The 27,942-nt window shown below is 43.0% G+C and overlaps 2 protein-coding genes across 2 annotated transcripts in view; both read right to left on the reverse strand.

Moving 5' to 3' along the window:
- LOC103052057 (IgGFc-binding protein) overlaps nt 1-7,826 on the reverse strand; it is a 31,445-nt gene extending 23,619 nt beyond the window's left edge. Inside the window, exons 1-5 of the mRNA XM_088140223.1 lie at nt 7,505-7,826; nt 4,779-5,274; nt 4,699-4,737; nt 2,172-2,776; nt 609-1,176 (exon numbers count right to left, since the gene is read on the reverse strand). Of these exons, the coding sequence (XP_087996349.1) occupies nt 609-1,176; nt 2,172-2,776; nt 4,699-4,737; nt 4,779-5,274; nt 7,505-7,666 (1,870 nt within the window). The 5' untranslated portion in view covers nt 7,667-7,826. The remainder of the gene's footprint in view (nt 1-608; nt 1,177-2,171; nt 2,777-4,698; nt 4,738-4,778; nt 5,275-7,504) is intronic.
- A 482-nt stretch (nt 7,827-8,308) lies between these two features.
- On the reverse strand, nt 8,309-27,579 carry LOC148216129 (IgGFc-binding protein-like). Its single transcript, XM_088140225.1, is given in 11 exon segments — nt 8,309-8,461; nt 9,455-9,654; nt 10,953-11,526; nt 13,911-14,002; nt 14,005-14,496; nt 15,781-16,348; nt 17,342-17,946; nt 19,853-20,429; nt 22,656-22,987; nt 24,530-25,759; nt 27,522-27,579. Coding segments are annotated over 11 exon segments (4,881 nt in total).
- Between the last annotated feature and the right edge of the window lie 363 nt (nt 27,580-27,942).

Below are 27,942 nucleotides of genomic sequence, written 5' to 3' on the forward strand. Positions count from 1 at the left end.
CAGTAAGGTGACCTCTACTTCCCTCTTTGCAATTGTTTACGGAAATTACTTCCAGGAAAGAAACTCTTTTCACAGGTAGTAGGGTAATTCCTCAACACGAATGGGGTAGGATTTGGCCCAGTAATACTTGTTCAGCTGCAAACCTCCATAAGAACATGAATCCAAAGGCCTGCTTGATAGAAATCCAATTACGTACATAAGGAATGAGCAGTCAGGCACCTTGAGCTGTCCCAGCCTAGCTGGGTTACAGAGATAGTGATCAAGCTGTCAGCATGGGGGCTGTGTGGACAGGACCTCCCTGGTGTGAAGGGCATTCCTCACAGAAATCATACTTCCTGTTGTGAGGCTGGAGCATGGAAAGCAATGGCCCCACCCTTGCATCTAGAAAGTTAAGCTCTCCTTCGTGCTCCTACTCCAGTACAATTGCAACCTTCAGATGGGTGAAGTGCATGCTCATTTGATCTTCAAAGCTAAGCATTAAGCATTGTTGACATCTCTTATCTACATTGACTCCTTCCTCTCTGGTCAGTTTCCCCAGTCTGACTAGAAATGGACTTGTCTTCCCCCCTTCCCCCACAAAACCCCACTTTAGATCACAGAGCACTCACGGCAAAAGGTTGAAGATCTCCAGGCATATATTGTGATGCCTGCAGCTTGGCAGGCAGACACATAGTTGGCAATTCCTGCACAGACAAAGGCGTAGCGTCCCTTGAGGAAGCAGTAGTCATAAATGCAATCCTGGAAAGCAGCTTCTTGATCAACATGGCCATGGCATTCCCTGAAAGGCCCATTCTTGGCTACAATGAGCCCACAGTCCCGGCCCGAAGCCCGCTGCTGGGCTGCTAAGACGTCAACCCCGGGGCATTTGGGATCTACCACCTCTTTGCAGCTTGGGTCATACGCCTTGGTGCCTTTAGCACCAAACACAGGGATTTTGGGAACAAGGATACCACCGGGCACAAGAGCATCATCTGCAGATCTATTGTTGAAGTTCCCACATAGGCCACAGAGGGTATTTCTATATGTGCCAGGTACAGTGACTGTTACGTCGTGGTCCCAATTAAAGCTAACTGTGAGGCCAAAGTCAGTTTCCATCAGAGCACTTGGGCCTTTCCGATATACCCTGACTCTTCTTCCATCAGAATTATAGGGAATGAAGGTCAACACACCTCCAACCTATGAAGGAGAAATAAGATGCTTAGGTGAAGCAAAGGAAAAGGAGCAATGGTGTAAAAAAAAAAAAAAAATCATACACAAGGCTACCTCCCATCTCTACTGTCCTTCTCAGGGTCTGCACCCCTGAACCAAGACCAACAGAGGAAATAGGGAACATTTTTTGACCAGAGTTCATAGCGTTTTTGACATTTTTTCTGTAGTAGCTAAAGGCAACGATGGTTGAGGCAGAGACTTGGTGAGATCACGGGACTGGAATCTTTTTAATTATTTCTTTATGTGCATTAATGTGCATATGTTGCCTCCGATGCCTGATGGTAGAGCCTTCAAAAAAGGACCTGGAATCTACCTGCAGCCAGAGCCTTAGGACACCCACTAACAGGAGGATAGCCTGTAGCTTAGGAGCAAGGTGTCCATTGTGGGGTCCTACAGAAAACTCTTCCCCATTTTTTAAATGCTCAAATGATATGTATAATCAGACGGCCTACAGATAAAATCATGATGGTATTCTCATTTTATTAATAGGAGAACAGCAACCAGCTGGATTCCTCTCAGAAGCTGATCACCCAATCAGTTGTGTTACAGGTGCTATATTGCAGCAAGAAATCAGAAATGAGTTACTGTCTGGAAGAGGGGTGGGGTGTGTTGATGTGAGTGTACGCACGAGCATGAAATGCTTGCATAGAGGCGTGCATTTGTAGAGGTACATATGAATGTGCACCACTATCTATGTAGGCCATAATGTTGCTTGCCTCCAGCAGACCTGGATCATTTGTGTCCAGTGAAACCCAGTTGCTCATTAATAGCTGGGTAGCCTTGCATGACATCCACTACAGGTTATCATATTGGTTGGACTGAAATACAGAAATGGCAAGTTGGGTCTATTCCAGAGGCCTGATATAAACCTCATGCATCACCAGTCTTTTGTGGACTCTGCTTATGCAGAGAACATCAGAGAGGGCTAAGGATTATAATAAGCAGATACTACCCAAACTTACCAAGATTTTTCCGGGATATTGCCTACTGATTATGATCTCAATACCATAAACATTGACTTGTACGCTCCGGGTCCAGGTCACAGCACGGTTTCCCCGATACTCGTTCTGGACATAGACACCAAACCAGTTCAGATCCGTGGGTTTATCGCAGACTTCAGTGAGGACATAGGCACAGGGCCCTTGGAAATCAAATTTATACTTGTCGAAGGAAATATAGTGGGGATCTCCATGGGCAGTGCAGGTACCGTAGTCAATAGGGTAGCAGTCCCTCACACCTTTCACAACTTGGCATTGTTCTGTGGATTTGCAAGCATGTTGGGTGCACTCAACCCGTTTCGTGGCCGGATTGCACACACACCGCTTCGTGCAGGTATCATCAGCCCAGAAACCCTCATTAGGAGCATAGAGGTAGCCTTCATGCAGACATCCGCAACTGCTCTTGGGAATGCATTTCCCCTGGCTCAGCACGTAACCTTGTAGGCACTGACAACCTTCTACGCACACAGCTGGGCAGAAGATTTGCTTCTGAGTTTGGTCGTCCAGGCAGGTGGCTGGGCAGGCTGTTCCACACAGCTTGTACTCACTGTTGGGAGGACACTCCAGAACTGTGTGAAGAAAAGAAAGAAAGTCGTAAATATGTCCTTCCTTCCTTCCTTCCTTCCTTCCTTCCTTCCTTCCTTCCTTCCTTCCTTCCTTCCTTCCTTCCTTCCTTCCTTCCTTCCTTCCTTCCTTCCTTCCTTCCTTCCTTCCTGTGCCACTGAAGGGGCAAGATAGGGATTGTTGGATAGCACCACTTTAGAGATGTGCTAATACCCAGTGACAAGACTATATTTATCCCAGATTGATAAGTGGCTGCTGCTAAGACAGCACATTACTGTAATAAGATCCTCACCTGTTGAAACTGTTTAAAAATCAAATTAATCCTCATTCTCCATAATTAGACCTAACGCACTCCCAAACGGCCAGCTGTGGAAGGGCTGATGAATTTGGGAAACCACTTCATGTTAGCTCTGACTTCAGCTCTTTGAAAAGGTATCACATTTTATACGTGCGCACATATCTAAATATAACAATCAATTGTCAATCGATCCATTTATATTGATTTGGGGGTTCCGTATGTTTGCAACACTAGGCGCCAATCCACTTTGTGCAAAGGTATCGCACGGTCTATTAGCAAGAGCATTTGTTTCACAAGCTTATCTAGAATTAGTTGGAAATCAGAAGGTCACAGTGTAAAACAAAGCATCGTCCCTACAAAGGATGCACAATTTGAGGCCACCAGGGTGGCATCTGGTCATCTGAAGACTTAATTCCATTCCCAGGGCTCCTTTCAAAAGTAGCTGCCAAATCATAATTTTAATGTGACAGAAGGGGAAGAGATCATTCATTCATTCTAATTTAAGTGCATTCACTCCAGCTTAGAATGTGCTTACCTTGGAGTGCAGACCCCAACTCAAAGGTGAAAGGTGATCCTCAGCCTGCATGAAAAACAGGCTGATCCAAAGGATGGGTATAAACCATGTGGCCAAGGAGCTGCATAAAATCCTCACTGGGGTTTTAATATTGTCCCTAAGCCCGCTTTCAGCTATTTACCAAGTTTTAGTAAATTAAATGTGTTCTTCAAACTGGGTAGGGGTAGGAGAGGTACAGATGGAGGAACTGATATGAAAAAAAAATGGCTGGATTTTAAGAAATAACATTTATTCAGAATATACTGACTTGGTGCTTTGGCTATGCTCTTCCTAGTCACACCCATACTCATCTCTTGATAACTGTACAATACAACATGAGGCCCTTGGTTTCACAAAGTTTTTGCACCCATGTTGATACTAACAGAAATCTAATTCTGCAAGTATTGGTCTTTATGTATAAAGAGGTATCCCCCGGCTTCAGGATGCCCTCAAATTCGCAAATATTCTTTAGAGAAAAGAACTAAAGGAGGAAATATCAGGAAGAGAGAACTCATGAGAGCTGAGCATGATTATAAACATAAAATGCTGACTGACTGACTGACTGACTGACTGACTGACTGACTGACTGACTGACTGACTGACTGACTTTAAGGAATAGATTGGAATCCAATGGAGAATTGAGACGTGCATAGTGTCTTTGGAAGCTGCTCCAAATTGAAAGTAATTATTTCCATTCAAGATTGTCACGGAGGCTTCTTTAACAGGGTTTATTGAGATGAAAGGGATAGACTCACAAGAATTTCAAAAACTGAACTATTTCCCATTTATAACCATTTTATCCATAATACAAAGGGGTGGAGATTGTTTTAGTTTCTTCCTAATAGCTTTTGGGGCGAAGTTCTTTTCACTGAGAACGGAGGAGCTGGCAGGTAGCAGTTTACAAAATTAGCTCCTGAATCCTCATCGGTTTGTGATTGACCACCACAGATAGCCTCAAGGTAATATTTTACACTGTACCTTTGAATTGCTCACTCTGCATCCAGTTCTAAGTCATTTTACTTGGGGTGGGGGTAGGGGACAGCATTCCCACCTGATTTAATCCTCTGCATACTTACAGCATCCAGCCAATTTTCTCCATTCACCAATCTCAACCCCTCTTTCTGGCAGGCATCTGCATAGGACGCCAGGGCATCACACAGAGATTGTTTGTTTCCTTGATTGGCGCAGACATCGTACACACAACCGTCAAAGTAGAACTTGGGGTTCACTTTCGAATGGCAAGGCGTGAAGGGGCCATCTGAAGCCTTGGTTATTAGGCCACAATATTGCTCAGACTGGTATTTTTGGGCCTGGTCAGCCTGGCAAGGCACACAAGGTCCATGGCAATCATCCCAGCATGTGTCTCTGTCGCCAACATCCACCTTCCAGCTCTTGCCAAAAGCGGTAGCATCTGGTGCCGTTGTTCCTGCAGGGGTTTGGAAGTCATCTCCAGGGTCCTGATTATAGTTCCCACAAAGGCCACAGACAGCTCCATAATAAGCACTGCTGATGGTGATCAGCAGGTGGTGATTCCAGTCATAAGATACCTGGAGCTGAAAATTGGTGACCAGCAAGGCAGAAGCCCCGCTTTGCAAGATCTGCAGAGCCCCACCATTTAGGGAGACGGGTAGGTGTGCCCGAAGGCCATTTATCTGCATGGCAAGAAAGGATAGTCACAAGGGTTGCAGCATTTCAACGAGAAACAGAAGCAGTTGTAACTGTAAGAAGGGTTCTCATCGGGAAAGGAAGTGATTGCTCAGATATTTTCCCTACTCCTGGACCAGGGGGTTGGACAGGGGGGCAAGAAAGAAGAAGAGACTGTCAAACTAATAAGGAGGGGCTCTAAGAATCTGAGATTAGATATAGATATCGATGTAGAGATACAGATATAATTTTTATTAAATTATTTTTACAATGTAAAACCAATACAAATTTAAAGAAGAAAGAAAGTAAAGTAAAAGTGATAAGAAAATAGAAAAGAAAGGAGAGAAAAAAGACAAAGAAAGAAAGGATAAGAAACAAAGAAACAAAGAAACGGCTTCCGGTCTTCTTAACAGCAGTTACAAGTATATTCCCATTTCACCCTCTCTCTCCAGGGTTATAACATAATTTCCTTCTTTCCATAGTCTACTCTTACTAATCATCAAACCCATAAATTAGGGTTCCTCAACCTCAGCAACTTTAAGATGGGTGGACTTCAACTCCCAGAATTCCCCAGCCAGTTGAAGTCCACCCATCTTAAAGTTGCTGAGGTTGAGGAACCCTGCCATAAATCACAAGTTCATTTTTTTCTTTTTTCAGCAAAAAGTCCATAAGGGTTTCCAGTCACTAATAAATGTAGCTAATGTCCTTTCTCTAATCAGACAAGTCAATTTTGCCATCTCTGCAAATTCTGTCATCTTCACCAACCAATTCCGCCACTGTGGGTGTTTCAGAGTCTTTCCATTTCTGTGCATATGATAATCTCGCAGCAGTAATCGTATATAAAAATAATCTTCCATGGCTCTTTTCTAATTGGCTGTCCATTAATCCCAGCAAGAAAAGGTCTGGTTTCAACTGAATATTAATCTTTAAGATGGCAAGAAAATATTTTGCAGGGCACTGGGCACTTGGACACGAGAAGATGTTATCCCTAGTAAACCTAGGCTGAGTTTACATAACGCACTACGCTAGGCTAAAATAGGGTGAGGTAGTTAATATTTTAGCACATTGTAAGTGCCCAACTATTGTGTGAACCAGATATTACATTGAGCCATATTCTGATTTATTTGTCCGTATTAGTATTTTATGTGAATACAGCCACTGTGTTTTGTTAAACCAGTGTGTCCTGTGACATCAGCTTAAAAATGCCTTTGTTATCTGAACCTATGTTGTAGTTTTAAATGGATATTTTATCACTCATTATATGTAAAATAAATTTCACCAACAATGGAAAGCTTTTTCATTTTCAGATGGGGCAGTTTTTGCCTTGAAAGTCAGCCTAACATTATTTTAAATAAAGAAATGTGAGCTTTGATTTTTGTTCTGCTTGCTTTGCTCATTCTGCTTTTCCTTTAAAGTTATTTCTATGTATGTATTTATTTGCTATGTTTTATGAGATGCTATCTTTTCCTTCTTTAGCTTCTTTTCTTAACTATTCCTCCAAAAGTTAAACCAACATCTGTAGTTGTTAAGTTAAACCTACCAAAATAGGCCAGTTATCATTGTTTTAACAAGGGATTAAGGCAGTGATGGCGAACCTATGACACGCATGTCAAAGGTGACATGCCATGAGGTTTTGACTGACACACCAGCATTCAACAACACCCGACAACCACTCTTCTCCCTGTTTGAATTACCAAAGAAACTGAGTTTGTTTTACTCGTATGTCATTTTTTGTCATTATTTGACATTTCTTTATATAATGCATAGTACCACACGATTAAACCGTATTTTTTTAAAAATAAATGAATATGTAAAGAATTCTCTTTTGTTTGGGAGGGGTGACATGCCAGCAGAATCAAGTTAGGCGTTTTCCGAATGTTTGACATGCTGAGCCCAAAAGGTTCACCATCACTGGCTAAGGACAAAACAAAGCTGTCTTTGAATTCACCTTCACCAGGCTTCCCGTGAACCAAAATCAGCCTGGGAAACGTTATCAGGTAGGGTTTTCCCAGCGCCCCCTCAACTCTGAATTGGCTTTAGCTCCATCTCTAGATTTCATATTACCTGATGAAATGCACATGCTCTGAATTTTCAAGAACAGTATAAATAAATACAGCATTGCCCCAGAGTGCCATTACAGTCATTTTACAGATTTGAATGGGTGGAGGAAGACCATCTAAAAGGTATTGAGAATCAATTCTTCATGGCAGTTCGGATCAGTTCTGAATCATCTCTTACCTTCACAAAACCGTTTTCCGATCTGGTCATTGTGATAGTGTATCCATAAACCTCAACGGTCACTATCCCAACATAGGAGACACGTTTACTCCCCCTGTTTTCATTCTTGGTAAAGATGTGGAAAGATGGGAGTCCAAAGTTATCACTGCATGTCTTGGCCATCGTATAGGTGCAAGTCCCTTGGAAATCATACTTATGCTGATCAAATGTGTGGTAGTGAGGGTCACCCCATGCCCAGCAGGTAGCGTTTATTGGCACACAACGCGGTTCATTGTTGATGATCTTGCACACAAAGCCGTTTTGGCACAGGACTAGGCTGCAGCTGGCTGCCCCTAAGGATGGGATATACAATTTTAATTATTAATCCTATGTTTATGGAGGAATCAGATTCAGTGCAAAATGTCATACCATTTAAGCAGTGTTCAAACCTGGCTTCAGGTTTTGGAGAGTCCAGGAACATTCAAATATAGCCATTAAATTGGTTAGTGACCTGGTTAAGGGTGTTGAACAAATACACCCTAAGTGGATGTTGTATTAGACCTATGTATAAAATCCTCCCAGGTATATAAATGCCCATAAAGGCATTCTTTGTATTGAGGGGGAAATAGAAAGAATCAAAGTCCCTCCCACAGCAGCTACTTAAATTAAACTACATACATTTCACATTGCATTCAGCTTTAGCCTATACATACAGGATCATTCGCTAGCATGGCTGAACTATTGGTTACTCTCAAGCCCATCCTGTTGGATATAAAATCAAATCCTCCCTCTTCCATCCATCAAATGCTCACCAGAACGGTGGTGTCACCCATTACCTTTGTTCTGGCACTGCAAAATCCCATTTTTCACCACACAGGCTTCACTGGCCAAGCAAGCATGATCTTCACAGAAGAACCCTCCGGCTGGACTGCAGATACATTTCTGACTGCAATTGTTTTGCAAGACCGGCTCATTGGGCTGGGTGTCAGGAAAAACAACCACAGGTAAGAAGACAGGATCCAAAACCATATTTATAACTATCCCATGGGGAAAAGGTATCTACAGCCAGGCACATCTCATTCAGGAGCCATATTCATGTGCCTCTGCAATTCCTCTACCAGCTTTGTGGAAGAGAAAAGGCTTATCTAGAAGTTGCTTCACAACTATGTGGAAGGCCCCTAGTAGAAGATGAGTAGAAGATCCTCATTGGTTCCTGGAAACACTGTTTGCCTTGAAGGTGTTATTCCTTACGGGGTTGAGGGAGAAGAATGGAATCCCAGGCCAGCTGAGATATATAGCAAGAATTCATACAGGGGTGGGATTAGATCTGAGCAATCAGAGTCCACTTTTCTCTTGGCCTTCCAGGGCTTTCGTGAAATGCTATACTGAGTTTTTCCTTCCATTGCATTAATTCACAATGAAGCCATTCATAAAATGATAATAATCCCCTGAAGACACCTTGAATTGTTTGCTCTTGCTGTGAGGTTCTTGTGTGTCATCTAAGACATGGTGCAGCTTGCCAGCCCTTGGCTTAATTTATCCATATGACCATCATACAAGGAGTGATAATATCAGGAGATTAATAAAACACGCAACAGAAAACAGGAATTAATTAAGGAATACAGTAATTCTCCAATAAGATTGAACTGCACTTAACAGGAAGCTATTATCAGTAGTTACCAAATGAAATTAGCTTCTCATTACAAGAACAGTAACAGTCTACCAAAGATAGGCTACCATTGTATCAATTTTTTATTTTATTTTTTTTTTGAGGGGGACCTCCAAAAATCTGACTCAAACAAAGACACAAGACCTACAACAAGTTAGTAATGATGTGGTCTTGGTTCCTCCCGAAAGTGAGTAAAAAAAGTGATAATGCCAGACTAAGTGGCTGATATAAAGTGATTTTAGATTAGCAGGCCAACTAGAGGAATAAACTCAGCTCCAGTACCGCATCCCTTTTCAACATACCGGGAAGTACATGTTGTTCTCAAAGCAGCCACACTCATCCAAGGAGATGCATTTGATGCCATCTGAGAAGAAGCCATCATCGCATTGACAACCTTCAACACAGGTCTCTGGGCACTTAAGGTGATCCGTAAGCCCAGCACAGGTGACTTCACAGATATTAGAACAGATGGTGTAATGGCTATTGGCTGGGCAGGTCGGAGCTGCAGGAGAAAGGGCAAGGAGAACTTGTCAGCTAGGAAGATATTATAGCCAGTGATCTACGTAGAGCTCTCTGGGCCCCAAGGAAACTCTCACATATTTCCCCCAATGATGAAAAATCCCAGGTATTAAGCTGCGCCACCGATGCAGCAATTGAAAGCAGGTGAGAGAAAGGACATACCATATCTGGACTGCAACCACCGGTAGGTGGCAACAGTTACCATGTCTGTATTTCTTGCAAGCATCTAGTGGTCATCCAGTATTTTGCAGCTGAAATATTGTATGCCTATCATTTCTCCCCTTGTTCCTTTTCAAGCAGGAAGGAGAAGGAGAGCTAAACGAGGAGAAGAGCAACCAAGTTGGATTTCTGGGGCCAAAGGGCTTCCTAGGGCTCCATTTCCAGTCCCTCCTGCTTCTGTTGAGGAGGTGGGTGACTTGGAAATAGCAGTGGAAGAAGAGGTGATAGCAGTGGCAATGTTCCTTCCCTTATTCTCCCCTTCCTTGCCATTGTTCCATTACAACTCCTACTGGACCACACACTTCGCTACCATGTCTTGAAAAAAAGATGACCACTACGACGTGCCAGCCAAGAGACAGAGAAAACTCTCTTTGGTGCCATCTAATGGTCACCTGGATGCTTGCAGTCCAGATATAGTAGGGCTACCTGGTTCAATCAGGTTCATGGAAGGCATGGGGCAAGAAGTGGACGGAAGGAGATTCCTGGTGGGAGGGTCCTGTGCCTACAGGCCTCAAGGTAGTTCCCTCCTTTGCCTTCACCACATTTATCCCAATGGTTATTGTAGAAGTAGTAGACTGCAATCGTCCCTATTTGGGAGAGCAACATGGGAGAGTGGCCAGAGCAGTGGACCTCCTTGGGTCATGACCAAGTGAAGAGAAGAGGGTATTAAGTGCTGACTACCTTCCAATTATCTACTTCATTCTCTCTCTCTCTTTCTCTCTTCAGAGCTCTTAATTAAGGCTGTGTGAAGCATCAAAGATTCTATTTATAGGCAATATGGTCAAATCATCATTTGAACTGAATCTTCCCATTGAATCTCCTGACCGATGTGTCAGAAAAAATTAGGTACCTTTGAAGATTTGCTGAACTTTTATCCACATGTGCATGTACTTTGATCAGATCAACTTTTCACATTGCACTGACTCTTTAATTTTGCATCAGCTTGCAGAACTGAATCACAGGATCCTAGCTCATTTACACACCCCTATTCTTTATATCAGGGACATACACCTTTTTCAATCTGAGGGTCCCAGTTAGTAATGCTTCTTGATTGCTACTCACGGCAGAGGTCTGGGCTCCTCCAAGGCTGTATGTTGACCTTGGCTTCTTGGCAGGCTGCCACATAGCTCTGGATGCTACGACACAAGATTTGTCTGTCCCCACCACCAATGCACAAATCAAGGATGCAGTGGTTTAGATAGGGAGTGGGGTCCACAATAGCATGGCATGAACTGAAAGGCCCATCGGTGGCTGTGAGGATCCCACAGAAGGTGCGTTGTTTAAACAACTCTTTCTTCTCTTCCTTGCAAATTGGGCAGCTGTTCCCAGAACATCCATCACTACAGGGGATGTCAGGGGTCTGGATTTTCCAGGCAGCAGCAAACACAGCCACATCTGAGACCACCGTGCCATCTGGCAGCTGAAGATCATCTTTTTGCTGTCTGTTGTAGTTTCCACATAAGCCACCCAGCTGACCCTGGTAGGTGCTGGGAACAGTGACTCTCACATGGTAGAAGAGATCATAGGTCACCGTAAAGCCAAAAGAAGCATCGATCCTCTGGTAAAAGCCATGTTGATAGATTCGGACTTGCCCATCCAAAAGATTCACAGGGAGGCGATGGAATACTCCATTTATCTGTCAGAATAAAGAATATATCTTGCTGAAAAGCTGCATCAGACAGGTGAAGAAGAAGGAGATTGGTACATCACTGAAGGTCTCCCAAGTACCTTCAAAACTCCAGGAGATGTTTTTAAAAAGAGGCAGATTTCAGTTCCAAACAATATACACCATGGGTAACAAACAAGGAACTCCCATTTAAAAAAAAAAAAATGACTTGATCTCAAATTGGAGAACCATCAACAGTTTTTACAAGTGTCCAGTTGAATAGGGTGAATCATTTGTAGTTGAACTCCCTGGGGATTTAGGACTTTGCTATGTAACTAACTTCTCTCAATAATTAGTGTCGGCCCCATTAGGTAGAACAGACCAGGAAATCAACTCCACTGGGAGGCTGAAACTACTTTTATTGAGATTGGCTATAACAACAGAACAAATTGTTCTGTTCCTCCTCCTCCTCCTTATACTTGAATTAGGGAGGCATCTGTATGAACCACTTCTGAATGTTATCTCATTGCTTTGGAGGTAAAAAAAAGTTTCAGCCTCTTTTGCCTAGGGAATAGTTCCTTCATATCTCCATCAAGGTCACCTTCCTTACTCTCTTCAGTTAGTGAACTTCTCATCCCTAACTGTGTATCCACCCCTGAAGTCCAGCCGTGAAATACTAAAGATCATCACTGGGGTCTTCAGGGAGGGGGGCATTTGCCCCCTGCCCCTCCACCCCATTTTTATCTCCCGGTGTTTCCAGGCAGATAGATCCTAATGCTACCAGTCAAATGATAGCATAGCTATTCTGCTTTTTCAGAATTTTTTTTTTTTAGTTCCCTAGTAAGAAAAGTGGTAGGGGAATAAGAGGGGAATTATTAATGGGGAATATCATCTTCTGGGATCCCTGTGAAATTGACTGGTTGTATAACAAAGCCCATGTCCAAAAGCACCCTTGATTAGCCATCTTTTTCTACTGATTGCCTGTCAATGGCTATGTTTCTGTTGCCGCAACTATTTTTAATCTTCCCAGTCACATCCCTTTTCTTCCCTCCTCCAAGATGGAGTGAAAGAAATTAAGAAAAAGTCAACTGTGATACAGTTGGGGATATTTTTTTCAATTCCCCTGACCTAGGGGATGTGAAAATGGAAACAGTCCTAGAAACGGAAGGCCTAGTGATGATTTTGCTCCAGTTTTGGGAGAGGTAAGAGTTCGTCGATCTAAAATTAAGCAGTTCCCAGGACATGCTTGACTAAAGGAAGGGAGCTGAATCCCACACATGGCTGGATTTCTTCAGAATTAAATCTTATCCCCTGGAAGTTAGCGGACTCAGTTAACTGACTCCTTGTTTATGTTCACATGGCACGCTAACACCCTCATTACTGACTCAGTAGAGTGTGTTACAGGAACAGAACCATCTTCTAGTGAGACAAAGTTATCCTCAATCCAAGTCTGATTCCTGCTGATTGCATCCATGCAATTTTCTTATATTTCAAATTTGTCACCGCCCATCTCACTACAGAGCGACTCTGGGCTGTTTACAGTAAAAACAGAATACATATTAATTAAAATAAAATAAGAATTAATTAAAATATACTCTGACAACAAGATTCCTATACAATACTTCCAAGAAGCTGATGTTAATTAGGTGTTAATAAACTCGGGGAGTGTCTTCAAGGCACCAGCCACCCCCAGGGTTGTTTGTGTCTCTTTTCGCCCCATGCAAGTTGGCAGAGACAGGTCTTCAATGTCTTCTGGAAAATTGGGAGGGTACGGACCCACCTCACCTCTGCGGGGACAGTATTCCATAGGGCGGGGGCAACGGCAGAGAAGGCCCTCCCCCGGGACCCGCCAGTCAACATTCTCTCACCGACGGGATCCGTAACAGGCCTTCTCTGCCGGACTGGGTGGGACGGATCGATGTAATGGGGGTAAGACGGGTACCCTCGTCCCATGCCATATAGGGCTTTAAAAATGATAACCAACACCTTGAATTGAACCCGGAAGCCAACTGGCACCCAATTTTGGAAGCGGTTTGCCATTGCTGCCTTCCACAGTGCTTTGTAACTTCCCAGTTAAGCTAACAGCCATCACATTTTCAGGGGTTCCCCCATCCAAGTATTAACCAAGCCCAAGACTGCTTAGCTTTCAAGATCAGCAATACTAGTCCTGTCAGTAGCTAAGACCAACATCTATTATTTAACTTCAAAATGTGCGAAATCAGCCCTGCAACATTTGGAGACCTTTCATCCACACAGAGTAGGCACTGGACACTTACTCCATAAGTCACCTACTGAATTAATTGCGGTTAATATTTTATTCTTCTTCATGGGGATCGATTTTCCCCAGCAGGGAGAGGAAGCCACCACCGTCACTACTCCACATGCACATCCAGTGAACGGATTAAGAAACTCACCTGGACATATCCCCACTTGTTTTGTAACAGAGAAAGCACAAACTCAAAGATCTCCACCGAGACCACCTTGGGCACTGCAATGTTTCCGTTCCCCAGGCCTCATTGTGCACCACCACAGTAAAAGGTTGCAAGTTCACATTCTTTGTGTGCAGTGTGGTTAGGATATAGGAGCAGGTGCCTTGGAAGTCAATGGGTAGCCCGTCAAAAGAAAGGTAGAGATCTCCGACAAGAGAGCAGGTGGCGTTTCCAGTTGGGTAGCATTTCTGGTGTCCATCCTCTAGTCTGCATTCTTCATTGGGGCCACAAGGGGCCACTACACACACCACATTCCCACCAGCCTGGCAGGTGCAACGTTCTTGGCAGGTTGGATAGAAAACTTCTGAGGCTGGGTAGTAACGCCCCTGATAGAGACAGCCACACTTCGCTATGGGTACACATGCATCGCTGCTCCGCACAAAGCCCTCATTGCAGACACAGTCCTCGCCGCATTTGGTGGGACAAGGAACTGGGAAATAAAGGCTGCTGCACGCCTGGTCACATTCCTTAGCACAAACTTCATAGTGACTATTGGCAGGACAAGGTGCAGCTGAAAATGAAAACAGAATGGATGAGCTGCACAGGCTTCAGAGGTATTCATGCATGGGAATAAAACTCATTCCTTGCCGCAGAAAAGAAAATGGAGCAAAAATACAGTGGCGACTTTTTTTTAATGTGGAGTCCTTGGTGCTCTCCGAGCTTGCTTGTTTGCTTGCTTGTTTGCTAGTCAGGTAATGAAATGTCCACAAGCAAACAACCAAGCTCAGAGAGCACCAAGGACTCCACAGTTCAACCTTGAGCTACATATATTCTATTTTTTTAATGTATTTACTTGGCACACGCAGGCTGGCAATTTATATTTTTTTAAAAAAGAGTCTTACACGGAGCAGCGGGTGGTGATTCCTTTCCTCCTTGTATTTCCTCTCCAAGGATGTAATGGAACAAGTCAAAAGGAGAGCGAACAAAAAAGTTGTGTGGAGTGAGAATTCCTTCCAAAATTCTCTGTCGGAGAGGTTGATGGTGGTTGCGGGAAGGTCTGCCTTTCTGGGTTTTAACGTTAGAAAAAAAACTAAAAAACTACCACACTCACAGGTAGTTTCGGCCTCTGCTCTGGGTTGCAGTTTCTTTGTGGAATGAACACCTGGCCAGGGAGTGTTATGCCATGGAGATGAGACTCCATGCATAGCAAGCAAGTGAACCAAAAGATAGACCCACCCTTTCTCTCCCAGTAAGGTGACCTCTACTTCCCTCTTTGCAATTGTTTACGGAAATTACTTCCAGGAAAGAAACTCTTTTCACAGGTAGTAGGGTAATTCCTCAACACGAATGGGGTAGGATTTGGCCCAGTAATACTTGTTCAGCTGCAAACCTCCATAAGAACATGAATCCAAAGGCCTGCTTGATAGAAATCCAATTACGTACATAAGGAATGAGCAGTCAGGCACCTTGAGCTGTCCCAGCCTAGCTGGGTTACAGAGATAGTGATCAAGCTGTCAGCATGGGGGCTGTGTGGACAGGACCTCCCTGGTGTGAAGGGCATTCCTCACAGAAATCATACTTCCTGTTGTGAGGCTGGAGCATGGAAAGCAATGGCCCCACCCTTGCATCTAGAAAGTTAAGCTCTCCTTCGTGCTCCTACTCCAGTACAATTGCAACCTTCAGATGGGTGAAGTGCATGCTCATTTGATCTTCAAAGCTAAGCATTAAGCATTGTTGACATCTCTTATCTACATTGACTCCTTCCTCTCTGGTCAGTTTCCCCAGTCTGACTAGAAATGGACTTGTCTTCCCCCCTTCCCCCACAAAACCCCACTTTAGATCACAGAGCACTCACGGCAAAAGGTTGAAGATCTCCAGGCATATATTGTGATGCCTGCAGCTTGGCAGGCAGACACATAGTTGGCAATTCCTGCACAGACAAAGGCGTAGCGTCCCTTGAGGAAGCAGTAGTCATAAATGCAATCCTGGAAAGCAGCTTCTTGATCAACATGGCCATGGCATTCCCTGAAAGGCCCATTCTTGGCTACAATGAGCCCACAGTCCCGGCCCGAAGCCCGCTGCTGGGCTGCTAAGACGTCAACCCCGGGGCATTTGGGATCTACCACCTCTTTGCAGCTTGGGTCATACGCCTTGGTGCCTTTAGCACCAAACACAGGGATTTTGGGAACAAGGATACCACCGGGCACAAGAGCATCATCTGCAGATCTATTGTTGAAGTTCCCACATAGGCCACAGAGGGTATTTCTATATGTGCCAGGTACAGTGACTGTTACGTCGTGGTCCCAATTAAAGCTAACCGTGAGGCCAAAGTCAGTTTCCATCAGAGCACTTGGGCCTTTCCGATATACCCTGACTCTTCTTCCATCAGAATTATAGGGAATGAAGGTCAACACACCTCCAACCTATGAAGGAGAAATAAGATGCTTAGGTGAAGCAAAGGAAAAGGAGCAATGGTGTAAAAAAAAAAAAAATCATACACAAGGCTACCTCCCATCTCTACTGTCCTTCTCAGGGTCTGCACCCCTGAACCAAGACCAACAGAGGAAATAGGGAACATTTTTTGACCAGAGTTCATAGCGTTTTTGACATTTTTTCTGTAGTAGCTAAAGGCAACGATGGTTGAGGCAGAGACTTGGTGAGATCACGGGACTGGAATCTTTTTAATTATTTCTTTATGTGCATTAATGTGCATATGTTGCCTCCGATGCCTGATGGTAGAGCCTTCAAAAAAGGACCTGGAATCTACCTGCAGCCAGAGCCTTAGGACACCCACTAACAGGAGGATAGCCTGTAGCTTAGGAGCAAGGTGTCCATTGTGGGGTCCTACAGAAAACTCTTCCCCATTTTTTAAATGCTCAAATGATATGTATAATCAGACGGCCTACAGATAAAATCATGATGGTATTCTCATTTTATTAATAGGAGAACAGCAACCAGCTGGATTCCTCTCAGAAGCTGATCACCCAATCAGTTGTGTTACAGGTGCTATATTGCAGCAAGAAATCAGAAATGAGTTACTGTCTGGAAGAGGGGTGGGGTGTGTTGATGTGAGTGTACGCACGAGCATGAAATGCTTGCATAGAGGCGTGCATTTGTAGAGGTACATATGAATGTGCACCACTATCTATGTAGGCCATAATGTTGCTTGCCTCCAGCAGACCTGGATCATTTGTGTCCAGTGAAACCCAGTTGCTCATTAATAGCTGGGTAGCCTTGCATGACATCCACTACAGGTTATCATATTGGTTGGACTGAAATACAGAAATGGCAAGTTGGGTCTATTCCAGAGGCCTGATATAAACCTCATGCATCACCAGTCTTTTGTGGACTCTGCTTATGCAGAGAACATCAGAGAGGGCTAAGGATTATAATAAGCAGATACTACCCAAACTTACCAAGATTTTTCCGGGATATTGCCTACTGATTATGATCTCAATACCATAAACATTGACTTGTACGCTCCGGGTCCAGGTCACAGCACGGTTTCCCCGATACTCGTTCTGGACATAGACACCAAACCAGTTCAGATCCGTGGGTTTATCGCAGACTTCAGTGAGGACATAGGCACAGGGCCCTTGGAAATCAAATTTATACTTGTCGAAGGAAATATAGTGGGGATCTCCATGGGCAGTGCAGGTACCGTAGTCAATAGGGTAGCAGTCCCTCACACCTTTCACAACTTGGCATTGTTCTGTGGATTTGCAAGCATGTTGGGTGCACTCAACCCGTTTCGTGGCCGGATTGCACACACACCGCTTCGTGCAGGTATCATCAGCCCAGAAACCCTCATTAGGAGCATAGAGGTAGCCTTCATGCAGACATCCGCAACTGCTCTTGGGAATGCATTTCCCCTGGCTCAGCACGTAACCTTGTAGGCACTGACAACCTTCTACGCACACAGCTGGGCAGAAGATTTGCTTCTGAGTTTGGTCGTCCAGGCAGGTGGCTGGGCAGGCTGTTCCACACAGCTTGTACTCACTGTTGGGAGGACACTCCAGAACTGTGTGAAGAAAAGAAAGAAAGTCGTAAATATGTCCTTCCTTCCTTCCTTCCTTCCTTCCTTCCTTCCTTCCTTCCTTCCTTCCTTCCTTCCTTCCTTCCTTCCTTCCTTCCTTCCTTCCTTCCTTCCTTCCTGTGCCACTGAAGGGGCAAGATAGGGATTGTTGGATAGCACCACTTTAGAGATGTGCTAATACCCAGTGACAAGACTATATTTATCCCAGATTGATAAGTGGCTGCTGCTAAGACAGCACATTACTGTAATAAGATCCTCACCTGTTGAAACTGTTTAAAAATCAAATTAATCCTCATTCTCCATAATTAGACCTAACGCACTCCCAAACGGCCAGCTGTGGAAGGGCTGATGAATTTGGGAAACCACTTCATGTTAGCTCTGACTTCAGCTCTTTGAAAAGGTATCACATTTTATACGTGCGCACATATCTAAATATAACAATCAATTGTCAATCGATCCATTTATATTGATTTGGGGGTTCCGTATGTTTGCAACACTAGGCGCCAATCCACTTTGTGCAAAGGTATCGCACGGTCTATTAGCAAGAGCATTTGTTTCACAAGCTTATCTAGAATTAGTTGGAAATCAGAAGGTCACAGTGTAAAACAAAGCATCGTCCCTACAAAGGATGCACAATTTGAGGCCACCAGGGTGGCATCTGGTCATCTGAAGACTTAATTCCATTCCCAGGGCTCCTTTCAAAAGTAGCTGCCAAATCATAATTTTAATGTGACAGAAGGGGAAGAGATCATTCATTCATTCTAATTTAAGTGCATTCACTCCAGCTTAGAATGTGCTTACCTTGGAGTGCAGACCCCAACTCAAAGGTGAAAGGTGATCCTCAGCCTGCATGAAAAACAGGCTGATCCAAAGGATGGGTATAAACCATGTGGCCAAGGAGCTGCATAAAATCCTCACTGGGGTTTTAATATTGTCCCTAAGCCCGCTTTCAGCTATTTACCAAGTTTTAGTAAATTAAATGTGTTCTTCAAACTGGGTAGGGGTAGGAGAGGTACAGATGGAGGAACTGATATGAAAAAAAAATGGCTGGATTTTAAGAAATAACATTTATTCAGAATATACTGACTTGGTGCTTTGGCTATGCTCTTCCTAGTCACACCCATACTCATCTCTTGATAACTGTACAATACAACATGAGGCCCTTGGTTTCACAAAGTTTTTGCACCCATGTTGATACTAACAGAAATCTAATTCTGCAAGTATTGGTCTTTATGTATAAAGAGGTATCCCCCGGCTTCAGGATGCCCTCAAATTCGCAAATATTCTTTAGAGAAAAGAACTAAAGGAGGAAATATCAGGAAGAGAGAACTCATGAGAGCTGAGCATGATTATAAACATAAAATGCTGACTGACTGACTGACTGACTGACTGACTGACTGACTGACTGACTGACTGACTGACTTTAAGGAATAGATTGGAATCCAATGGAGAATTGAGACGTGCATAGTGTCTTTGGAAGCTGCTCCAAATTGAAAGTAATTATTTCCATTCAAGATTGTCACGGAGGCTTCTTTAACAGGGTTTATTGAGATGAAAGGGATAGACTCACAAGAATTTCAAAAACTGAACTATTTCCCATTTATAACCATTTTATCCATAATACAAAGGGGTGGAGATTGTTTTAGTTTCTTCCTAATAGCTTTTGGGGCGAAGTTCTTTTCACTGAGAACGGAGGAGCTGGCAGGTAGCAGTTTACAAAATTAGCTCCTGAATCCTCATCGGTTTGTGATTGACCACCACAGATAGCCTCAAGGTAATATTTTACACTGTACCTTTGAATTGCTCACTCTGCATCCAGTTCTAAGTCATTTTACTTGGGGTGGGGGTAGGGGACAGCATTCCCACCTGATTTAATCCTCTGCATACTTACAGCATCCAGCCAATTTTCTCCATTCACCAATCTCAACCCCCTCTTTCTGGCAGGCATCTGCATAGGACGCCAGGGCATCACACAGAGATTGTTTGTTTCCTTGATTGGCGCAGACATCGTACACACAACCGTCAAAGTAGAACTTGGGGTTCACTTTCGAATGGCAAGGCGTGAAGGGGCCATCTGAAGCCTTGGTTATTAGGCCACAATATTGCTCAGACTGGTATTTTTGGGCCTGGTCAGCCTGGCAAGGCACACAAGGTCCATGGCAATCATCCCAGCATGTGTCTCTGTCGCCAACATCCACCTTCCAGCTCTTGCCAAAAGCGGTAGCATCTGGTGCCGTTGTTCCTGCAGGGGTTTGGAAGTCATCTCCAGGGTCCTGATTATAGTTCCCACAAAGGCCACAGACAGCTCCATAATAAGCACTGCTGATGGTGATCAGCAGGTGGTGATTCCAGTCATAAGATACCTGGAGCTGAAAATTGGTGACCAGCAAGGCAGAAGCCCCGCTTTGCAAGATCTGCAGAGCCCCACCATTTAGGGAGACGGGTAGGTGTGCCCGAAGGCCATTTATCTGCATGGCAAGAAAGGATAGTCACAAGGGTTGCAGCATTTCAACGAGAAACAGAAGCAGCTGTAACTGTAAGAAGGGTTCTCATTGGGAAAGGAAGTGATTGCTCAGATATTTTCCCAACTCCTGGACCAGGGGGTTGGACAGGGGGGCAAGAAAGAAGAAGAGACTGTCAAACTAATAAGGAGGGGCTCTAAGAATCTGAGATTAGATATAGATATCGATGTAGAGATACAGATATAATTTTTATTAAATTATTTTTACAATGTAAAACCAATACAAATTTAAAGAAGAAAGAAAGTAAAGTAAAAGTGATAAGAAAATAGAAAAGAAAGGAGAGAAAAAAGACAAAGAAAGAAAGGATAAGAAACAAAGAAACAAAGAAACGGCTTCCGGTCTTCTTAACAACAGTTACAAGTATATTCCCATTTCACCCTCTCTCTCCAGGGTTATAACATAATTTCCTTCTTTCCATAGTCTACTCTTACTAATCATCAAACCCATAAATTAGGGTTCCTCAACCTCAGCAACTTTAAGATGGGTGGACTTCAACTCCCAGAATTCCCCAGCCAGTTGAAGTCCACCCATCTTAAAGTTGCTGAGGTTGAGGAACCCTGCCATAAATCACAAGTTCATTTTTTTCTTTTTTCAGCAAAAAGTCCATAAGGGTTTCCAGTCACTAATAAATGTAGCTAATGTCCTTTCTCTAATCAGACAAGTCAATTTTGCCATCTCTGCAAATTCTGTCATCTTCACCAACCAATCCCGCCACTGTGGGTGTTTCAGAGTCTTTCCATTTCTGTGCATATGATAATCTCGCAGCAGTAATCGTATATAAAAATAATCTTCCATGGCTCTTTTCTAATTGGCTGTCCATTAATCCCAGCAAGAAAAGGTCTGGTTTCAACTGAATATTAATCTTTAAGATGGCAAGAAAATATTTTGCAGGGCACTGGGCACTTGGACACGAGAAGATGTTATCCTAGTAAACCTAGGCTGAGTTTACATAACGCACTACGCTAGGCTAAAATAGGGTGAGGTAGTTAATATTTTAGCACATTGTAAGTGCCCAACTATTGTGTGAACCAGATATTACATTGAGCCATATTCTGATTTATTTGTCCGTATTAGTATTTTATGTGAATACAGCCACTGTGTTTTGTTAAACCAGTGTGTCCTGTGACATCAGCTTAAAAATGCCTTTGTTATCTGAACCTATGTTGTAGTTTTAAATGGATATTTTATCACTCATTATATGTAAAATAAATTTCACCAACAATGGAAAGCTTTTTCATTTTCAGATGGGGCAGTTTTTGCCTTGAAAGTCAGCCTAACATTATTTTAAATAAAGAAATGTGAGCTTTGATTTTTGTTCTGCTTGCTTTGCTCATTCTGCTTTTCCTTTAAAGTTATTTCTATGTATGTATTTATTTGCTATGTTTTATGAGATGCTATCTTTTCCTTCTTTAGCTTCTTTTCTTAACTATTCCTCCAAAAGTTAAACCAACATCTGTAGTTGTTAAGTTAAACCTACCAAAATAGGCCAGTTATCATTGTTTTAACAAGGGATTAAGGCAGTGATGGCGAACCTATGACACGCATGTCAAAGGTGACATGCCATGAGGTTTTGACTGACACACCAGCATTCAACAACACCCGACAACCACTCTTCTCCCTGTTTGAATTACCAAAGAAACTGAGTTTGTTTTACTCGTATGTCATTTTTTGTCATTATTTGACATTTCTTTATATAATGCATAGTACCACACGATTAAACCGTATTTTTTAAAAATAAATGAATATGTAAAGAATTCTCTTTTGTTTGGGAGGGGTGACATGCCAGCAGAATCAAGTTAGGCGTTTTCCGAATGTTTGACATGCTGAGCCCAAAAGGTTCACCATCACTGGCTAAGGACAAAACAAAGCTGTCTTTGAATTCACCTTCACCAGGCTTCCCGTGAACCAAAATCAGCCTGGGAAACGTTATCAGGTAGGGTTTTCCCAGCGCCCTCAACTCTGAATTGGCTTTAGCTCCATCTCTAGATTTCATATTACCTGATGAAATGCACATGCTCTGAATTTTCAAGAACAGTATAAATAAATACAGCATTGCCCCAGAGTGCCATTACAGTCATTTTACAGATTTGAATGGGTGGAGGAAGACCATCTAAAAGGTATTGAGAATCAATTCTTCATGGCAGTTCGGATCAGTTCTGAATCATCTCTTACCTTCACAAAACCGTTTTCCGATCTGGTCATTGTGATAGTGTATCCATAAACCTCAACGGTCACTATCCCAACATAGGAGACACGTTTACTCCCCCTGTTTTCATTCTTGGTAAAGATGTGGAAAGATGGGAGTCCAAAGTTATCACTGCATGTCTTGGCCATCGTATAGGTGCAAGTCCCTTGGAAATCATACTTATGCTGATCAAATGTGTGGTAGTGAGGGTCACCCCATGCCCAGCAGGTAGCGTTTATTGGCACACAACGCGGTTCATTGTTGATGATCTTGCACACAAAGCCGTTTTGGCACAGGACTAGGCTGCAGCTGGCTGCCCCTAAGGATGGGATATACAATTTTAATTATTAATCCTATGTTTATGGAGGAATCAGATTCAGTGCAAAATGTCATACCATTTAAGCAGTGTTCAAACCTGGCTTCAGGTTTTGGAGAGTCCAGGAACATTCATCTTGTTGATGAGCTTCCTTCTTTCTTCCCTCTACACCAGTGTTTCTCAGCCTTGGCAACTTGAAGATATGTGGACTTCAACTCCCAGAATTCCCCAGTCAACCACTGCCTTGCACACATCCCTAAGCAAGCTCACTCATAGTGGTAGTGGTTAGGTCAAAACCATGTTGCTTTTGGTGCTATTTTAATTTACCACAATGCCTCAGGCTGATCCTATCTTAATGGCCATTTAGAAAGGTCAGAAGTTCAACCTTGGGAACCCAGAGTAGGCATAAACTACAAGCTGGGTTTAATAAACATCTAGTTTGTTTATTAAAGTCTACCCATTCCCTAGTTCTCCCAATACATTGAACCATAAATTAACCAAATAGATGGGGTTCAAAGAGCCTACTAAGGCATAAACTCACCAAAGTTAAAGCCAAACAAATTTACCATACTATATAAGTGCCATCATTAGGTCTTTAACTGCCCTGTTAAATATGATTTGCAAACTCAGTCACTGAGTTCCTGACAATTACCCATAGGTGCCATGTTCTGATGTCAGGTCAGATGTTTCTCCTAGCTATATCTAACTTCTGGTTTGCCCTGTTCAAGCGTCCCAGCAGTAATTCAAGGAAAATATGGTAAGTGAATAGAGGGGGAAAGGCTCTCTCTCATAATAGTGGCACATGGAATCTACCCATGAAGTTGAATGGTCGAAGATTAGGACACAGTGCAGAGTAGAAAGTGCAGTCACTAGGCTTGGTGACAGCTATACTTAGAAGGTTTTAAAGGAGGATTAAACCAGTAACGAGAAAAGATTTTCAATGGCTGCTAGTCTTTATGACAATATAATGTATGTTCTTCATCTTAAATGCCATTCAGTGCCATCTGAAGGGAGGCAGGAACAGTGGACAAGTACTGTACTCCTGTACTGTTTTGAGATTTTGGCATTTTGTTAGATATCATGGGAAGACAATGCGAGACTAATCAAATCAAATCTTTATTACAGTCAATGACCAGCATGAGGAGAGTGGGGTACAGTCAATTAAAAAGCATAAAAAATACATCAAAGTCTAATGTGTATGTGTGGGTTTATAAATTATAAAAAGCTAAAAAATATAAAACAGATGCAACAACACAATTCAAGACTAATTTCATTAAGGAGCAGTACCCTCCCTCCTTTGGTTTCCCCACCCTCAGTGATATTGTGGATTTGGTCCAGAAGAAAGGGGCAACTGAATTGGCAACTGTGATGTTATTCAGAGGGATCCCAAGCCCCCATGATCCAAGCCCACACTCAAATTGCTGAAATCTTACCACAGTGTGCTTTGCCATTTCATGAAAAAAAACTTGGAAGAGACAATACTCCTTCCCAAATATCTTCCCATTCCCCCCAACTTGGGTATAAGCCATAGAATATTCTACTCACCTTCCAAACTAGCACCAGCAGTCCCATAGCTGTTCATGCTTGCAACACCCACACTGAAGAGGCCAAATGGTGAGTTAGGATGTTCCACTCTATAGGGCGAAATTGTCAGCGGCAACTGAAAAAAACTCCAAGAGAAATCTGTACCAGGAATCTGATTCCATTCCAACTTAGGTAGGGGCTGGCTGTTCACAACGAGACCATTAATCTCTGAAGTCTTCACCACCAAAAAGGCAAAGTTCTGAAAGTCAGCCTGCCCGACCACACTGTACACCTGGCTGTATTGGCTTGTATCTGGAATCCCCATCCAAAAGGTGTCATATGTAAAGGTCTGGTAAGTAGCACCTGTGCTATAGAAAAATGCTTGCACAGACACATCTGCTGACAGAAGTACTGGGGTTTTAGGCAAGACGTTAATCTGCAGGATTTGCCCATCATTCAGATTTGCCGTCTGTTTTTGTGCACCTATCTGGTACTGTATGACTGTGTTTTGGGATGCTGAAACGAACAGTATATCACTCTTAGTCTGCCAAGGCAATGGTGGGATCATAAATGTCTTCCCCCATCCAGACACTGGCAGGAGCTGCTCAAAGACATGGTTACATTTGGTGTATTTCCATGTACAGACATGACCACATAGGACTGCCACTGGCTTCTGGGAGACAATCTTGGTGCCAGAAAGGTTCCCTGTTCCTTGCAACTGGAGTCCTTGAAACGCCTGCAATGTTACAGTAAGTTTACTTCCAGCCGCGTATATTTTCCCATCAAAGGACAACTGGTCCTTCAGATAGATGTCTATCTGATTAGGCCCTTGGTAAGATAAAATAGCAAACTCTGGGAAAGCCCCTCTAGGGCCTCCAGTTGGAACTACAACACGATATTCGGTTCCTAAGCGACCCAAGGGATAGATCAGAGCGATTTCAGTACTCAGAGGCTTTGAGCTCAACGATACCACTGATATTTCTTTATCTGCAAAGATGCGAACCACTTCGGAGAACACTTTGCTACCTGTGATTTCAACAGAAGGTGGGAGGATGACAATCTCCACCTTTCCTTTATGCACAGTAATTTTCTTCTCGAATTCCTTCTCGCAGTCATTGCATGGGACAGCAACAGTGACGGTGGTGTGGTCAAAGAGACCAGTAATTTGAAGCTCAAAACGGCCTTGGGTCCCAAAATTTTCCAGGTAAGAGGTAATAAATTGTTTTCCTATGCTCTGACTTAGGCACGTGACTGTTAGGGGAAGATGAAAAGAGAATTAAAGAATATGGGGGTGATGGTTATACTGGATCTGCTCAAAATCCAACTTCTGTTTCAGTTGCAGCTTCAACTCCCCCTCAGTTTCTGTTCCAAAAGAGGAATTAGGACCTGTCCCTCATCCCCCATTATTTATCACCCTCATCTAGGATTCAAATGAACCAAGGCAATATCATTTCATTATGTATCCCCAGGACCTGAACTGAATTATGGCTATTCCTGGGCTCAGGAGCTGAGAGAAGGATAGAAATAAACCCTAGAAATTAGGACAAAGGTGGGAGAGTTTTAGCTGAAGAGGCTAGCAATGTTTGGGTTTCATAAAATGATTGTGGGTAGACTTTCTTTAAGCCTTTTTGAAGCCTCAGTTATTACTCTGGCATTCTTCCTGAATATCTGTGGGAAGATACTATTCCTACAGGAGAACATCATAATGCAATATTTTTCTGCAGGCATCCCAGGGAAGTAGAGAGCTGCCACAAAGCATCTATGTTTTTAAAGCAGGCTTCTCTGATCTAGGTCCTGCCAGGTTTTGTTTTTTTCCCCATCCTGGCCATGACGGTTAGGACAAATGGGAGTGGTAGCCTCAGTGCCCCTTAGAAAGGGGAAATTTTAACTGTCACATATTTCCTTTTTATGAAAGGCAAATGAGGGGAGGGAGGGGAGAGGAGAGGAGAGGAGAGGAGAGGAGAGGAGAGGAGAGGAGAGGAGAGGAGAGGAGAGGAGAGAAGAGAAGAGAAGAGAAGAGAAGAGAAGAGAAGAGAAGAGAAGAGAAGAGAAGAGAAGAGAAGAGAAGAGAAGAGAAGAGAAGAGAAGAGAAGAGAAGAGAAGAGGACTTTTCTCTATCATTGGCAGTTAACATTCCATGCTGTCAAATTAAATAATTAACCATTTGCTGTGCTTGTATAGAATCCAAATTTGCTATCTGAGGCAGCTATTTAACTTTGTAAGGGGTACAGTCAACCGTTCAGAGACCTCTACTCCACTGAATATACTTACTTAATTTTTTTATTTATTGACTTGTATGCTGCCTCAGTCATGGTGACTCTAGGCAGCCTACAAAATGGGATTAAAACATTTAGTAAAAAGTAAAAAGGACAACATCAGTGGTAGAATACATGGTGTACATCAGGGAAGGGTAAGTAATCAATTTATTCCCAGCCAACCACCACCATCTCCTGATAGCCAATCATTACACTCTACCCCAGTGCCTGTCAGAAGAGCCAGCTTTTTATGGCTTTATTTATTTATGTATTATTTATTTATGTATTTGTTATTTATGGTTGCGACTATGTGGACCTCAGGAGGAATGCTGTTCCACAGGGCAGATGCAGCTACTGAGAAGGTGCATCTCCTAGGTTCCACAAGATGCCACTGATTTACAGAGGGACCTGAAACATACTAGTTCATTCAGATCTTATTGGCTGGGCAGAAGCAATATGAGAAAGACAGTCCAGGAGATAACCAGATTCTACTGCTCACAATTAGTAACTTTGGATCCCTTCTTCTTCCTAAGCATTTCCACTTATTGAGCCCTTTGTTGATGGTTCAAAACCAAAGGATACCACTGGCCGTCTCTCCCTTGCTGGTTCCTCATCCTAGAATAAGAGGAACTCAGCAATCTTTTTCTCAATAATTAGGATTCAGGGGTATTGGAACAGGTGGGGCAGGGAACAGTTTCTTTTCCTATTCAGTTCTTTAAAAACAAAGGCAATTTTAAAACATTTGTGTTACTACTCACCCCAGAAGGCTGAGCTCCAGACACAGAGGCAGAGGAGGAAGTCTTTTATCCTCCCCATAGCTGCTCGAAAAAAAGAAAGAGAAAGCCTTCAGATAAACGATTCTTGGATGTAATGTCTGAAATGCCAACCAGCTTGAAGCAGATATGAGTATCTGTCATAGTTCCATTGCTGCTGTCTTCCAAAACGTTCTTGAGAACTTAATTTAGAAGAATCTATGGGTATCACCACAGGAAAACAGAACAGTGCTGTGGCTCCTCAAAAATTAACTAGGTGGTCATAAAGCAACCTTATGAGAAAGGAGAAGGCATGAATAATAAAAAAAGAAGAAGGAACAGATTTGTATATTTTCCTACGCTAATTTATATATATAAATGTCCATTTTGAAATAACATCATTTAAATAGGAATACCATAGTTCTCA

This window comes from Python bivittatus, unplaced genomic scaffold (genome assembly GCF_059951505.1).
Source record: "Python bivittatus isolate LINGU-HERP-01145 unplaced genomic scaffold, Pbiv_v1 ctg000310_np1212, whole genome shotgun sequence".
Classification (NCBI taxonomy): Eukaryota; Metazoa; Chordata; class Lepidosauria; order Squamata; family Pythonidae; genus Python; species Python bivittatus.